This window comes from Geotrypetes seraphini, chromosome 8 (genome assembly GCF_902459505.1).
Source record: "Geotrypetes seraphini chromosome 8, aGeoSer1.1, whole genome shotgun sequence".
Classification (NCBI taxonomy): Eukaryota; Metazoa; Chordata; class Amphibia; order Gymnophiona; family Dermophiidae; genus Geotrypetes; species Geotrypetes seraphini.
The window spans coordinates 108,531,820-108,549,096 of NC_047091.1; the positions used below are offsets into that span (position 1 = coordinate 108,531,820).

Here is a 17,277-nt window from a genome sequence, read left to right on the forward strand (position 1 = left end):
AGTGAAGGAGTAGGGTAGGGGTGTCCAACCTTTTGGCTTCCCTGGGCCACATTGGACAAAAAAATTTTCTGGGGCCGCACAAACACCAACACTAACACTAGCAAATGAGCAAAAAAAAAGGCTGAGCAGGTCCCAAATTTGCAATCACTAATATAGAAGATGTACGTATCTAATAATAAACCTTCATTAAAGGGACACTGTGGAGAAGAACCCAAAAAAGTAGTAATTCTTACCCTGACTGAGTGATCCTCCACGTACACTGCTGACAGTGGGAGCAGCAACAGGCTTCTGCATCCCCACTCTGATGAGCAGAGATGCGCGTTCCTGGTTCTCCCATTCACTTCTATTACAGCTATGGTGAGCCTCTTCAGAGTTGAGCCCCATTAGAGCGGGGATGCTGAATCAGCTGTCAGCAGCGCACGTGGAGGATCGTTTAATCAGGGTAAATATTACTGCTTTTTTGGGCCTCCTCCCTGCCCCCCCATTGGTTTTCATGTATGCATGAAAGCAGGGGCAGCTTGAGGATATTGCCTTTGGCTGCAAAGCTTGGAGATTTTGAGTTGCCAGACTGGAGGAAGATGTCTTCAGTTGGCAGGGCTTGGGAATCTCCACTAGCTCAAGTATTTATAAATTGCACTCAGGCAGGGAGAAACTTTGGTGCCCCTCCACTAATTTTGGGCTCCAGTCCCTCTTCCAAATCAGCTGTATATGACTACGCCACTGAAAACAAAAATAATTGTGATGCACATATCCCAAAGCTAACATATTCCAGTTAATAAATTCATAATAAAACAATTTTTTCTACCTTATTGTCTGGATGCTTTGTTTTTCCATCATCTTGGTCCTAGTTTCTCTTTCTGCTTTTTGTCGATCTTCTACCAATTCTCTTTCCAATGTTTGCTGTCCAGTTTCTCTCCTCTCAATACTGTTCCATTCTTTCCTTATGCCTGTCTCCAATGTATTGATTTTTCCCTTTCAGCCTTCTTAACTTTTTCTCTTTTTTGCCTCTGTCCACTCAAATCTTGCCTTCTTTCTTACCCTTCTTCTTTATAAATGTTCAGCTACCTCTCAATTCTCCATCTTCTCTCAGTCCCTAGCTCTCCCATTTTCCATCTCACTCCTTTCCCAGCCTCCTATTTCCTTCTATCTACTCCCCATTACCACATTTCTACCACTGTACTCACTCCTCTCTCACTCATCTTGTCATCTCCCTTTTGACCTCATCCACATGGCTCACCACATTCAGAATCCCCCTCCCTCTCTCCACTGGTCAGGTTGTAACTCCCTGTCCCTTTCTTTCCATCTCCTGCCTAGCATCTTCTTATCCCAGCTCTCTTCCCTCCTGCCCTCCCATGGGTCCATCTCTCTTCCTCTATCTCCATGGTCCAACATTTTGCTCCCTCTCTTTTCTATTTTCTTCTTCCCTCCCCCTTTGATGCTGAACAATGAAATGGAGGGGGAAAAAAAGAGAGATGCTGCATTTCTGCCTTCCATCCATATACCTAACATTTCTCCCTCCTTCCCATCCCAAGATCCAACTTCTCTCCCTTTCTCTTCCCAACTGACCCCATCCCATCTCTCCCCCTGCCTGCCTGCCTCCCTTCCCCAGGTCCACCATTTCTTCCTTCTCTTCCCAACAGTTCTCCCTTCAAATATCTCTTTCCCTCTTCCTCCACACCAATGCTATAAATTCTGTGCAGGGTATCAGGATTATGCAGGTACGATGAACTAGACCATTTCTAGAATACTTTTGAAGAGTTATCAAAATGTATCTACAATTGATCTGGATCTCTAGAGCAGTGTTCCTCAACCTTTTGACACTTATGGACCGGCGGAAATAAAATAATTATTTGGGCACCGGCACCAGTCCATGGACTGGCAGTTGAAGAACACTTGGATAAGTCATGCCCATCTCCACTCAATCTCTGCCCCAAACCCCGCCCCCATAATAGTACTAATTGTAACACCATTTGTTCCATTCATTTTTCATATAAACACACAATATAATTGTATTAACAGCACATAATGCTTAACCACAAAATTAAAATACACAAAGCACACCGTATGCTTTTTAACATTCATTCCTAGCATAAAACAGATAACCCCCTGCAAATGCAGGACCAAAAATTAAAAATACTAATATTTACAAACCCTAAGATGCAAGGCTCTGCAAGCAGTACAACCTCAGAGGAAAAGAAACAAATGCATTTCTTCCTGAACAGACAAATCAATCACTAAATTTAAAAAAATAAAAGCATTTCCCCTACCGTTGTTGTCTCTCTCCCTCCATGTGCCTTGCCTTCTGGCCTGCCCCCCGGTGTTATCTTTGGGCCGGTCCACTTTGCGATCAATGCAGCATCTTCGGGCCGGCTCCCTGAGTGCTGCATTGCACAAAGCTGTGGGCAGCAGCTCCTCGCATGCATCCCGCGCCTCATCTGGAAGCCTTCCCTCTGACGTTGCGATGTCAGAGAGAAGGCTTCCGGTTCAAGCGCAGGCCGCGTGGAGGAGCCTTTTCCCATGGCTTTGTGCACTGCAGCACTCAAGGAAGCTGGCCCAAAGACGCTGCGTTGATCGCACTGTGGACTGGCAGCTGAAGAACGCTGTCTTGGGCCCGATGGACGTGCCAGCCCTGTGAACCGGCAGAAAATTTCTGCAGACTGGCACCGGTCCACGGACTGGCGGTTAAAGAACACTGCTCTAGAGCACCTGGTTTTGGGCATTTCCACCAGCTGTGTGCAGTGAACTTTTATCCCTCTACATGAGGAACTATCCTTTGGGAATAATTTTTAATCTTCTTCCTTTTGGATAGAGTGATTGTCATTCAAACAGTCATAGCTGCCAGTGCAGAAATTAGAAATAAATTTAAAGAAATGGGTCAAGTTATTTTGGTCTGTTCCCATTTTGTACTGTGTATGAAGGTTTCAATCCCTTATACAAAGTTCTAAGTTTATTCAAGACCACATATATGAAATACCCCAAAATGCTCACCAATTAATAATTCAGAAACTCCAGTCAGAGTCTTAGAACTCCTACAGCCACTTTGGTTCTTGGGACACATTTTTTTTTGCAAGCCGCACACCAATCCTCTTCCCTGTCTCTACTCCAGGGGTGTCCAACCTGCGGCCCGACAAGGAGTTTTGTGTGGCCCAGCTTCTCTCTCCCTCCGGCGGTAGTTTTCTGGCCGACTCCCTTCTGCAGTCAGCTGCGGGTGGCGTCTGCTCCTCGTGCGCGATTCATGGCTGATTCGGAAGCCTTTTCTCTGACGTTGTGACATCAGAGGGAACGCTTCTGACACAGCCACAGATCGCCGCGCGAGCCGACGCCACCCACAGTCGACTGCAGAAGGGAGACGGCCAGAAAACTACCCGCCGGAGGGAGAGAGAAGCTGAGCCGCACGAAACTTGTCGTCGGGCCGCGGGTTGGACATCCCTGGAGTAAGGACAGGGAAGAAAATTGGAGCGCAGCTTTGATGCTGGTGGTGCGGTTGCAAGATGACAGCCGGGCGCTCACCTAAATTAGCTGGGCGCAGCGCCCGGCTAAAACACGCTAGGGAGAACACTGAATACACTTTCATAACCACTGGCTTTATGCATCCAATCCTCACTGGGTCGTATTTATAATAAATATTACTCAAGAATGAGATGTTTTAAAGTATCTCGTGTCTATATTAATTAATACTTAGCTTGGGTGGTAGAGAGCAAGGGATCAGCACGCCAACATGTTTCACCCGTTGAGGGGTTTCCTCAGGGCTACAATCCCTTCATTTAAACATTGTTTCACGACGCAGCCACCCAGTAATCTCTATCAAGATGCGAGACACTTTAAAACATCTCATTCTTGAGTAATATTTATTATAAATACGACCCAGTGAAGATTGGATGCATAAAGCCAGTGGTTATGAAAGTGTATTGAACTACTGGTGGCATTTCTGAGGGCCGATTGAGTCACTCAAATGGAAGGGCTTCTTGTTCGGAGGCATGCTAGTGTGAGATCTAGAGCTGAAGGAGATGGAGCTGGGGTTTGTCAAATCCAAGACAGGAGTGTACTCTATAAAAAGTGAGTCCAATTGCTGTGGAGCCACTGGATTCAATAGCAAAGGCTCCCAATTTTGAAACATTGCTTCTCTTAGAAGAATATGGAATGGGAGTTTAAATAGGTCTCTTGGAACCTCTTCAAAGTCAAGGGTGTCAAGAAGATCACCTCGTGGCTCAGTATCTGACTCCAGGCGAATTGAAAGAGCTTGTCCCAATTATTTAATAAAGTTGGAAAAGACAGGCTCTCAGCTCCCCCCCCCCCCCCTGAAGGCCAAAGTCAGGCTGCACAGTGAAGAATAGTGACAAAATGGCCACCATTCCCCTGGTTAAGGTTCCACCCACATCAAGGAGCACTCTGATCTGGCCCCCCGAGGCCGTTTCCACAATCAGTAATGGCCCATCATAGGGAACACGAGGGAACACGACATTGCAGTCCCAGCCAACAGACATGTCTACTGCCTGTATGTGAAAAGCAGCCTGGGACACACAGGGCTTTCACCATCCCTTGCTTACTCCAAGTGTGGGTAGTTACATTTATTATTTTCTCTCTCTTTTTCTTAAATTAGCACTCTTTCCCTGACAAACAAATAAATAAAGCTTCTATGCAGCCAGCCAAATTCAAATTTCTTTTGAGTTTTTTTATGTTGAAAGATGCAGGGGAGTCCCAAGGAATCACTCCAACTGGAAGGAGGGGGGAGGAAGAGAGAGGAACCCAGACCCTTCACAGGCAAGAACTTCATAGTGCCCAAACCTGCAGCCATGCCAAGCTGACTTGGGGCTATAGAGACAAACTCTGGACTCTATTGGAAAAGGTCTATGGACTAACTCCCAGGAGCAAGGCCATTAGACTCATCCACAATTAGAAGGTCTTAACCTGCACTCTGAGAAGATAGCTCTGGACCTGTTACACCAGCCTGTACAACCTTACCATAGAGATACTACAGTGATGTCACTGGAAAAATCTACTTCTGCCTCCATCTGCTGGTAGGAAAAGGGACACAACCCACTTGTTCAGACTAATATCACGGATAAGGAAGCTTAAACTATTAAGGGAGAAAGGAACGATTCAAACTGGGGACAACTCCATCATCCACAAAGGACATGGTGGTTTAGCTGTGGACATCCAGCCATAAAAGGCAGTGGCAGTGAGGGTTGTTGGAAATACAACTGTGGATGATGAACAAAAAAGAAAAAAACAAAACAGCATGAGTACTAACCTTGCGTACAGGTGTAGTAGCAGATGAAGGATCAATACTGTTCCTATTCTGAGCAGACTGCACATCTGGTGAGTTATCAGTAACAGAGGAACAGTCTGACGAGGACGGAACAAGAGAACTATCTTCTTGAGCAGAATCTATTTCCTCTGGCACTTCAGTTTCCGACACCATAATACCCTCATTAGATGCTATCCATGCAGGTTTCAGTGCCATTATATCCTCCAGGACAACAACAGGCATCTTCATATGAAAGATAACATCTTTTACACTATGATCAGTCTTTTTCTTCTCTACCTCATTTTCAGACCTTGTATCCTGCTTGCTCATTAAGGAAGCAAAGGGCTTAACTGTTTTAGTATGATCTCCATGCTTAATGGCTTTTGGAGTATGGTCTGAGACTTCTGTTTCCATGGAAACATCTGACTTGTCATTTTGACCAGCCTCTAAAGAACCTAACTGATAATGATCATTGTGTATCGGTCCATTTGTAGTCTGTGAAGATGCTTCTGCATTGAGTTTTCTGCAGGCCTCATCAAATAGTCCACCATTTGAATCCTCTGTCAAGTCAACAGTAATTAAGGGTTCACAACCACTGTTTCCAGTTTCCTTTATGAAGTGATCTAGAGGCTCTTTTTCTTCCACAATCTTTAAGACAGCAGGAGCAACCTCAACATGACCCTGGCAGTCATTTTCCACATTATCCACAGATGTGTTGATGTTGGGAAGTTTATTGTGCACAAATGTAGTCTCGGAGCCAATTTTTGCTTTCTTGACATCTAAGCTTTCGTCTGTTTTCCTCGGCACAGGATTCAGGCGCTTGAAGGGCAACCGAGCTGAAAAATATAAACGCACACATGATATGTTTTGCCAATAAAGAAAGAAAAACTTGTGCCTTGAAACCAGGTTAAGTCACATCTAAAAACCTCTCTTTTTGAAATCTTAAACCCCAGTTTTTTCTAATCTTAGTTGGTTCTTGCCAACTTCAGCTATATTTACTGTAGTGTCCTGAAGCCCCCCATTTCATCTATTCAACTTGACTATAAAGTAAACTTCACAGAGCAAAGGCAGCTTCATTTATCTGTCCAGCACTACATATATCCAAACAGCTAGGTATTAATTTCAAGCATAATTTCAATTATTAGCCACAGGAATACATTCTAGGCTGCCTTAAAAGTGGTTCAAGGCCATTGCCAGCCAAACTTCTAGAGTCTTTGTCTTGTAAATGGCAGAAGGCAGATGAAGATCTGCAAATTTTATCACACTAATATCATATGCCAGGTGTGCAGGTGCTGTGCATCTCAAAGAGTAGGTGAAGACTTCTTAATGTTGACATTAAGCTAACAATATTGCTAACATTTAACTTGCCATATATAACTGCCATGTGTGGTTGGTATAGTGGCAAATTGCCAATTACCCTCTTTGTGATACTAGTACAGGCAGTCCCTGTTTAAGAATGAATTCCGTTTCTCAAACTATTCTTAAGTTGAATTTATATATAACTCGGATCTTGTTTCTCTTCACCAAACCGCAGGCAACGTTTCCTACACAGCGCTCGCAACTACCCCAAAGCCTTCCCTCTAAGCAAAGAGCAATGGAAAACTTTATTTTTCCTAGTACAGTATTCTTTTTTTTCATATTTAAATTTTTATTTCAAAGTTTCATAAATTATACTGTACACACTAAACATCAAACTGCAGTCTCAACAAATGGATAAGAAACAACTCCTGTAAATGCACAAAAAATGAATGCACAAGTACCACACAATTTTCACCCCATAACCCTCCCCCACCCCCCAAACACCCCCCTGCGCTAAAGCCCCATCACCATACTCCCATAGAAACCCCCCCAACCATCCATCAGACTAGCAAGGCAGTGCAATCAGAGTTACCCTTACAGTGTGGCCAACAGATCTCCTATTTTGATCCAGGTCATAGATCGGGTCAGAAATTTATGGCGACGGGTAGCCACCGCCATCTCCATCCTCCCGATGGACAAAAATCGAGTGGTCCAGTCAGTGTGTGTTGGAGCTACCTTATTTTTCCAGTGATTAGCTATGAGACACTTAGCTGCTGCAAGGCCCCAACGAAGTAATCTGGCCTGCCAAAGATGTTCCCTCTCATTATGGATACCCAGTAAGCAGGTCTGAGGAGTCACTGCCACCGGATCTCCGATTAATGTGGACAGGGCATGAGCCACACCCTTCCAAAAGGGGCCTATGATCACACAATCCCACCAAATATGCAAAAAGGATCCCACCTGCACACCACATCGCCAACATCGATCTGACACTCCGGGGAACATTCTATGTAGCCGTTCTGGGGTATAGTACCACCTAGTGAGAACTTTGTAAGCATTCTCCTGAACCAAAGCACATGTGGAAGCCCGAGAAACCTCCCCGCATATAACTTCCCAGTTCTTAGTGGTGAAGGGAGACTCCAAATCCCTCTCCCAATGCTTTTGAAAAGAGAAATGAATATGAGAATGACCCCTCCTGTACTGGTACAACACTGAAAGTGACCTAGGAACCTGCCATAGAAGCAGCCAGAGATTCTCCAAATGTTCCTGCTCTAAGTGTAAGGGCGAACCCCAGCCTTGAGCCTGCATGAAATGCCTTATCTGGAAATAGGCCAAATAGTCCCCATCGGGCAAGTCAAATTTCTTCTGGAGCATGGCAAAGGATAGGATCCCAGAGGACCCCAACAAATCTCGAAAGACCCTCAATCCTTGTTGTGACCACCGACGAAAAACCCTATTATCCCTCCCAATCTGAAATTGCGGTTCAAATTGTATAGTAGCCAATGAAGACACCAAAGCTCCATTGCCCAAAGTAGCTCGGGCTTTGTTCCACACGGTAGCCAAATGTTGCACAAAGGGGTTAGAGATACTTTGGATCCAGTGACGCTGTGATCCAGAGGCCCATATCCTATGCTTCAACAACACCCGTTCCCCCAAGTCCTGTTCCAACTGTACCCCACTTTTGTGTTCTCCTAGTTCCCAGTCCAGTACCAGTTTCAACTGGGCTGATTGATAATACCATTCTAGATTCGGAAGCCCCCTCCCCATTACTGCTCTGGCCATCCACATCAATGATTGAGATAACCTTGGAGACCTGAGTTGCCAAATAAAACTGCGCAGCTCCTTCCCTAACCCCCTTAACTCCCGGGCAGGCACTTGCACTGGTAGCGTTTGAAAAAGGAACAACAACCGTGGAAGTACATTCATTTTAACTAGAGCAATCCTGCCCCACCAGGACAGCCAAAGTCCGTTCCAACGTTGTAAGTCAGCTCTTATGTGGCGGTAATGTAATGTAATGTAATTTATTTCTTATATACCGCTACATCCGTTAGGTTCTAAGCGGTTTACAGAAAATATACATTAAGATTAGAAATAAGAAAGGTACTTGAAAAATTCCCTTACTGTCCCGAAGGCTCACAATCTAACTAAAGTACCTGGAGGGTAATAGAGAAGTGAAAAGTAGAGTTAGAGGAAAAATAAAAATAAAATAAACATTTTAACAAGACAGCATTGATCTAAATACTTTGGAAGTATAAATGGGCTGATAATTCTTCTCATAGAGCCGAGTTACATCCCTGGGAATATAAATGCCCAGATATTTAATCCCATGAGTAACCCACCGAAAAGGGAAACATCCCCGGACTTTCTCCACCTCTAATGGAGTGAGGGTCAAATTCAGAATTTCTGTCTTATCCAGATTTATTTTGAACCCAGAAATTCTCCCATACGTTTCAAAAAGCTGTAAAAGATGTGGAATGGTGACATCAGGATGTCCCACATAGAGTAAAATATCATCTGCAAACAGTGCCACCCGATGTTCAACCCCATTTTGCACGAACCCAAGCAGGTCAGGATGGTTTCGAATACTCAATGCCAAGGGTTCTATAGACTGAGCAAACAAGAGAGGCGATAGCGGACAGCCTTGTCTGGTCCCTCTATAAATAGGAAAAAAGTCTGTATAAGATTGATTAATTCGTAGACAAGCCCGCGGTTCAGTATAAAGAGCCCGAATCCATGCAGTAAAAGTCTGGCCCAATCCCATACGATCCAACACATCCCAGAGAAATCCCCAGAGGACCCTATCAAATGCCTTGTCCGCATCGACCAACATCAAAACCGATTTATCCGGCCTGGCACCAGTTCCCCACAACAGATTAAGGGTCCATCTAATGTTATCGCTCACTTGTCTACGATGTATGAACCCCGCCTGATCCTGGTGAATTAAGGACAGCAACACCTTACCCAGAAGCAAGGCAAGAACCTTAGCCAATATTTTAGCATCCAAATTCAGCAGTGAAATAGGACGATAGGACCCACAAGATAAGGGATCCCTCCCAGGTTTCAAAAGTATAGTCACACCAGATTCTCCCATTGTTTTCAGAAGGCTGACTCCTTGTGGAATCCCATTTGCCACCCGGACCAGTAGAGGCCCCAACTGCCCTGAAAATTGTTTATAAAAACAACTGGTGTAACCGTCAAGTCCCGGCGATTTACCGTTCTTCATCGCCCTAAACACGCCTAGAACTTCCGCCAGTTTAACGGGTTCCTGTAAATAGGCCCGATATACTGAGAAGAAGTACGTGAAGATTGTACTCCAAACCGGGCTTTCTAAGAGGCGCATGAATATACCGCACTCTGTTTAGGACCTGAACTACATGAAGCTGAGAAGTAAGCGAAGAGCAATATACCTAGCCCTTTTAACAAGCTAAGAATGGCACTAGAAGCTGAAGGGAATTGAACGCTAAGCCCTCGGCAATGCACCTGTGCCAAAAAGGAACTCTGGAGTGGTTCAAACGTTAAGAAGCACCCAAGAAAGGAAAAACCTCCAAAAGGAAGCAGAAGCCACAGGAGAAGACGTCCGTAGCACCTGGATAAGAGAAGAAACAACCTGCTTCGCATAATCCTTACACGTCAGCCAAGCTTTTTCAAAAAACTAGGTCGTAATACTAAAGTAGTACAAATATCCATGTTGAACGGACCCTAGGCGAGCAAAGCCGGAGATACCAGGAAACTTCTTAGTCCGGCTGTCGAAAGACTCATCAAATCCGCAAAGTAAGGATGGCACCGCCAATCCAGAGATTCTACAAATACTGTGCCCGGAAAGCGAGCTCGAGGTGGCAAATCCAAGCCATCATCAGCCAGCGGAAAACACTGAAAAAGAGAAGGCAGAAGCGAGAAAGGAGCCATGCAGCTACCCCCTCTAACTCCCACTCCCTGGGCCCGCCGAAGAAGCTAGGAAGCTTAGAATTGAGAGACGAGGCCATGAGGTCTAGGTCAAGCAGATCTCACTTCCATAAAAAGAGCTAGAACGCTTGAGCCACAAATCTCAATATCCAGGATGCAGAAGATTACACTATTACTAACATGCACACTTTCCAGAGCGTACACAGCGCTGTACACTGTAACATACAAGAAATGGGCCATGCACAGATTACGCGGAGAGAGTCTATCCAAACTCTTATCCTGATCCATAAAAGGATCTGCCAACAGAAGACGAAGATGAGAGTCCACCCATTGAAGCAGAACAACTTCACCTGCCAATGAGTACAACACTTACTGCCCAAGCAGTAGAGAAATACCCCCATCCTAATACTGACCAAAAGGACCCTCAGCGGCAATCCGGAAGAATGATCTGAAGCTCCAGAAAGGTAGCCTGACCCTGCTCAAGAGCAGAAGAATGAACAAGTACTGAGTCGCCTCTGAAGACCAGACTCCAGGAGCTGAGGATGGAAGCCACGGAGCCCCCCAACCCGACAGCCCGGGATGGTCGGTGGTCATGAGATAGTCCAGCAAAGACCGAGGCATGCCTTGAAAATAGAAATCGCGCTGAGCCACCAAATCATACAGAGTGATGCAGGAGGAGCATACCAAATAATTGGTGCCCTGAGATACCGGGAACCACCGGAACAAAAGCGACTGCTGTAGCGTAAGAAGGGGAAAGCAAGCCGAAGTCCCCAGTGGAGTCAGCAATATGGATCCCAGAAATTGTACAGAATCCCATACTCTTGGTCATGGTAAGCGAAGAAGAATACCAATCTGAGACCGAGACCCCACGCCCAAGTCTCCGGAAAGAAACACATGTCTCTCCTATATGAATAAAAACATCACCCCGATATACCTATAAATAGTACAGGAGAAAAGAGTGCTGTGCAAATTCAAAGATGCACGTGTAAAGAACTGAGGAAAAGATATCACCCTTTTCGTGTCAGTCAAATGGCCCGACTGGAAGTCGTCCGAATCAAGCAGGCAGTCAAGAAGAAATTAGATGAATCGCCTGGTAGCGCCAAAACGGTACCACCGCCCAAATCACCTAAAACGTTCGTGAAGCCTTGGGTAGGCAAAATGGCATGTGCCAAAACCGAAAGCGCCGCTCCAAGAGAGGCAGGCAAACCAAGTGCCGATTCGGAGTCCATAGAGAAAATGTAAATATACTCCCAGGTTGTCTGCAGAAATGTGTAACCCCGAGAAACTAATTCAGCAGAATGGGATCCAGCCTGCCCAATGCCCCCTATCTCGGGCACCAAGCAGTAAGTGGAACAACGTCCCTTAGTTCCCGAAGAACTACAAGAACCGTCCTGAGGACTAGTAACACTGAAAAGGGAAACACAAAACATAGAGACTCCAAGAACGAACTGGAAAACCTGAGGAGAATGCAAAGATGCAAGCATCCTGAAAAATCTTCACAGCCCTCTGACCTGACATTATAGTGTCTTCTCCCTCATGAGAAAGCCTGAAGAGTCATTGGAAGAAGTCAAGATCCCCTCAGAATGAAGTGCAGAAGGTCAGGGAATGGCAGAATGAGACTGTAGGATCTGCAAGAAGATTCTCCTAGGAAAAATCAAGGTTCACAATGTAAAGAGGAATATACTGGAACCATGAAAACAGTACTAACCCCATGCAACATGAGCGAAATACGTATGTCCTTTAAAGTGAATACGTACTAGACTCAATCAAGATGCTGCATCTACCACCCCGTGGAAAACAACAGCATCCTTACAGGTATCAGACAAAGCTCACATCGTTAATGAGAGCTTCAGGGATGAGGCTAACAGCCACATAGTGCGTGATCCTCCGTGGGTTTAATAGAGCTGTACAGCCCTTTCTGTCTGGTCGGGGGGCCCGTCTAGCATGTGCCATGAGAAAATGGTGACAGGAGAAACCAGTGTGATAAGCATGGAAATCTGAAGTCCAGGTCCCCTCAGAAATAGAGAAAGAGAGTCCTGGCCGCAGGAAGACGCGAAGTGTCATTATGCCCATAGAGACAGCCCGAACTTGGAAACTGTTTGTACTACCTATAGGCATATATATCCTATGCCACTATTAGACACATGCAGCGCAGCACAGAGAACCAAATAAGAAGGACAGTTACCAACAGACAAAGGCTCAATCTGCAGGGACCCCAAGAGAGACAAAGAGATACCCGTGTGAAATACAGGGCACTATCTTACAGCTGATCTCCCTGTGCCGTGATCTGCCATATGTCGACCCAGTCTGGAGACAAACCGAGACTGGGTGACCTAGTACAGGTCAGAGTCTCTCAGGTAATCCCCTTGAGGGCTAACCCCAGAGTCCGATTAAAGTAGCAGCTTCCTTCAAGAGAATACAGCAGGAACACAGACATACACATATAAATCTGCCCAAGCTTATCCCAAAGCTGGTGAAACACATACAGCTTGTCTGAACCGGAAAGGAGAGAAGCCCCGGCATACCCTGACCAAAGTCAGCTGGAAACAAACTACCAAAACGCTGCAGCTCTCCCGCCATCGCCGGAGACCCATGCGCACGCCTGATTCTCGCTGACACGTGGCCGCTGCATCAACGCTCCTAGAAACATAGTCGGATTCGAGCCCCGCAAAATTTACCCTGCCGCGGCTTGCATAGAAAGAAAATCAGACTCGGGGAATAACCAGAAGAACGGCCCACAGCGCCGGAAAAAACATATCCCATCTCATGCGCGCTGCTATAAACCGGCACCTGCACAATCAGCTGCACATGGCCGTGACAAACACTGATGAAAGATAGCCTCAGAATAAACAGGACTACTGCTGCACTGAAACCCAACAATGAGAACAAGTACGAGCATGAAATTGCATCGCTACTGCTGCGCTGTAACCAACAAGGAAACAAAGCGCATGCGGGAAGTCCCGGCTCCCTCCATGGATTTCTAGTCATAAAACTTAGCCTCAATAAAATATCCATACCTTAAATGTATGATGATCCAACCCACAGTACTAAGACTCCCAAACAGAACCTGAAGTTCAAACAACCGTAAAAGCCAGACATACTCACAAGCTAGTTGTTAGGGCCAGTTGAAGCCAGTTTGCAGCAAAAGCATGGCAGAATGTAACAACTGTGGTCTCTTTTTTTTTTTTTTTTTTTACACAGAGAAGGGAAAGAAGAAAAAAATTGAGACCCAGTCAGACCCTCTAGCAATGGAGGGAGGGTGAGGCAGGGACAAGGGGGGGCCCAAGTGTAACCTCTAAAGCCGGCACCGTTCAGCCGGACACCCCTGTCTCACTGAAGAGAAAATCTCAACAGGAGAAATAGCACTGCCAGCTCACTGAAGAGAAAATCTCCACAGGAGAAACAGAATGGCAGTCTCACTGAAGAGAAAACTCAACAGGAGAAAATAAAGTTCCAGCCACAGCTAGAATTCAGGAGCTAGTTGAATAGCGACCTTTTCCTGCTGGGAGATAGAGATTACTGATGAGATTACTGATGAGACAGGAGGAGTGCCAGCCAATAGGACCACCTGTTAATCAGTTTCTCTATCTCCGCCTGCTGGTAGATGTGAGCTATCCCATTGGTCTCTGGATTCATCTGCTGCTGTTGCTAGGGAAGTGCATCTTTATACCGATCAGTGTCAGGAAAGCCTTTAAAGCGCAAATTATGGCGTCTCGATCGTTTTTCTAAATCCTCCACCTGATTCCGTAGATCTTCAAGCTGGGACACCGCCGCACTCATTTCCGTGGAGTGCTCTTGTAAAGTTGATTCCACGTGGTTCAAGCGGCCCTCAGTTGCCGAAACTCTGGTGCCCAGGTCGCTTACCTCCGATCGTATCTCAGCCAGGGCCGCCTTAACATCCGAACGAAGCCCTACCATTTCCTCTTTAATTTCCCGGAACCATCTCTCTAGGTTTCCTGCTAGCCGCTGATCTCCCGATCCAGTGCCGGCCATCAGAGGTCCCGCCTGTACAGGCCCAGGCTGCTGCGCCCTCTTAATACGAACAATCGGGGATTCTGTAGCATGCGACCGCGTTTTCACACTCACTGCTCCCGGGTACTGAAATTTCGCCAACTTTTTCCTACTCGCCATACAGTCAATGGCGTAATGCGCCAACAAGAAGCTCCCACAACACTGTAGAGAAGTTATATAAAACTGTGGATGTCAAGCCCCGCCGGAGCTCGAAAATTAAGCGTCCATACTTCTCGATGACGTCACTTCCTCCGCCCCTAGTACAGTATTCTTACCATCTTCTCCACCTCCTTGAGACACCTCTTGCATCCCTTTCCATCCATCCATCCCACTGCTTCCACCACCACATTCAACATTTCTCCCTCTCATCTCTCTTCCCCATGCATCTCTACCTCACTCCTCCCAACGCCATGTTCAATAATTCTCTCTCCCTCCCTATGCCCAACAATTCTCTTCTTTCTTCATTTCCCCGTGTACACCATCTCTCTTTTCCTCTCACTCAGACAACCAAGCCCAACAATTCTCCTTGTCTATTCCCTTCCTCACCTCAGCATCTTTCCCTCACTCCCTCCATTCTTCCATCCTATGTCCCAAGTTCATGCCCCCTCCTTCCTTCCATCCATCTTTTGTCCGAAATTTGTGCTCCCTTCCATCTTTCTGTGTCCCAATGTGCCTCCTCTCTCTCATGTCCCAAAGTGCCCCTTTCCCTCCCTCCCATGTCTCAAAGTGCCCCTCTCTCTCCCTCCCTCCATTCTGTATCCAAAGTTCATGTCTTCCTTTCGTGGGCGTTTACCTTCTTCTGGCTGGCTCCCCCTCCTCCCAGCCGCACTTGTTTCTCTTCACAAAGCCATGGGATGCGGCTCCTACACACAGCCTGCGGCTGAACTGGAAGCCTTCCCTCTGACATTGGAGGAACTCCCTCCGATGTCAGAGGGACGGCTTCCAGGTGAGCTGCAGGCCACGTGTAGGAGCCGCTGCCTACGGTTTTGTGAAGAGAAACAGTGTGGCTGGAAGGAGTGAGCCAGTCAGAAAGTAAACACCCACAAACTTGGGACACAGAATGGAGGGGGGATGGGATGCGTTGGAAGTTTCGAGTTTATCAAAAGTTTGTTGTACACGCAATATCAAATACTTCAATGCGTATGACAGTTTAAAATTGGGAGACAAAATAAAACAATTTGTAAACATAAACATACAATGTATGTACACAAGTAATTAGCGATACAAAAGGGAAGAGGGATGAACTACAATCTTTAAGGAAAGTGAAAGTACATTTAAGGAAAAAACAACATCAGGAAGGCAATGAAGAATGTTTTAAAAATATGGCTAAGCCTAAAAAGAGGATAGGGGAGATTGTGAAATATATATAAGGTCTGGTTAAAATTAGGTATTTGAGCCTGGGATTAATGATAGAACACTGAAGAGAGAAGCAGGACCCCCGCTCTTAAGTATAAATCTGACTTAAGTCAGAGGTTTGTAATCCAGGGACTGCCTGTTTTTAATTATGAAAACAGCATCCACATAAAGTTGTTTGCGTGACTCTGGCCTTCTTGCCGGGCAGACTGGATGGACCATACAGATCTGCCATCATTTACAACAACAAAAAAGGATATTATAAATATATATTATATTATACATACACAGCCAATAAAAATGCTTGAGATGTTTCCCATGTGATTTAATAAAAGATTTCTCAAATAAAGGATAAATTAGGCCTTACCTGCTAATTTGCTTTCCTTTAGTCCTTCTAGACCAGTCCAGACTATTGGGTTATGCTATGCATTCCTACAAGAAGATGGAGACTGAGAACTGCCTCGTGTGAACCTAAAACTGTCCTGTGGAATTCTCAGAGTCCTTATTTCCCTTACAAAGCAAAGAATGTGGACTCTACAAACTTCCATCCCCTTCTCACTTTTTCTCACCACTTTGCTTGAGCTGAAGAAAACACTGCATATCACAAACAAGTGTATCCTTTTTTCTTTTTGCCGTTGTACAAAAAGAAAAAAAGTGAAAGCTGACAGGTGAGAACTAACTAGCTAGCCTACTCCATTCCAAACTATTGTAGATCACTGCAGGTTCTGGAGGAGTTTTGGAGGAACTAAAGGAAAGCAAATTAGCAGGTAAGTCTAACTTATCCTTCCATAGAATCTCTCCAGACAAGTTCAAATATCAATGATGGGAAGTAGCAAAACAGTAAACCTCATGAGTGACAAGTACAAGCCCCATCAAACAAAATCCACACATCAAAATCTACATCCTGCCTAGCCTGAACATCCACATGGTAAATGAATTTAGAAAGAACCATACTGCTGCTTTACAAATCTCCTGCAGGGGAGCCAGATAAGCTTCCACCCCCTGATGGAATAAGCATTCAGGGCCTCCAGAACCATTCATCCCTTAAGAGTATACTCCACTGAAATAGCTTCCCTTACCCTCTTAGCAATTATTGCCTTGGGTGTGGTCTGATACCGCTTCCGACCACCATCGAGGATGAACAAGTGGTCCAAAGGGCAAAATGCCTCCATTCTATATACATATTCCAGTAAAGCCCTCCTGACATCCAACCCTGCTCTTCAGCACCACTGACACTGCCCAACACTTGAAATGTAATGCTCTTCTTGACATGAAAGGTTAAAGCCAGTTTAGGTAGAAGAAAAGTATTAGCCTGGGAATGACCACCTCGCTAGAAAATACAAAACGGAGTTTTCTGTGTGATAACACCTGTAACTTGAAATCTGCCTGGCTGACGAAATAGCCACTAGAAACAGTCTCCAAAGTAAAATCCTTTAGAGTACTCTTCAACAACTCTTAAGGAG

General features: G+C 45.5%; 1 protein-coding gene across 6 annotated transcripts in view; it reads right to left on the minus strand.

Moving 5' to 3' along the window:
* CHAF1A (chromatin assembly factor 1 subunit A) overlaps positions 1-17,277 on the minus strand; it is a 215,236-nt gene that overhangs the window by 174,884 nt on the left and 23,075 nt on the right. For all 6 annotated transcript variants that reach the window (XM_033954408.1, XM_033954407.1, XM_033954406.1 and 3 more), the window contains exon 3: positions 5,252-6,084. In XM_033954408.1, the coding sequence (XP_033810299.1) occupies positions 5,252-6,084 (833 nt within the window). The remainder of the gene's footprint in view (positions 1-5,251; positions 6,085-17,277) is intronic.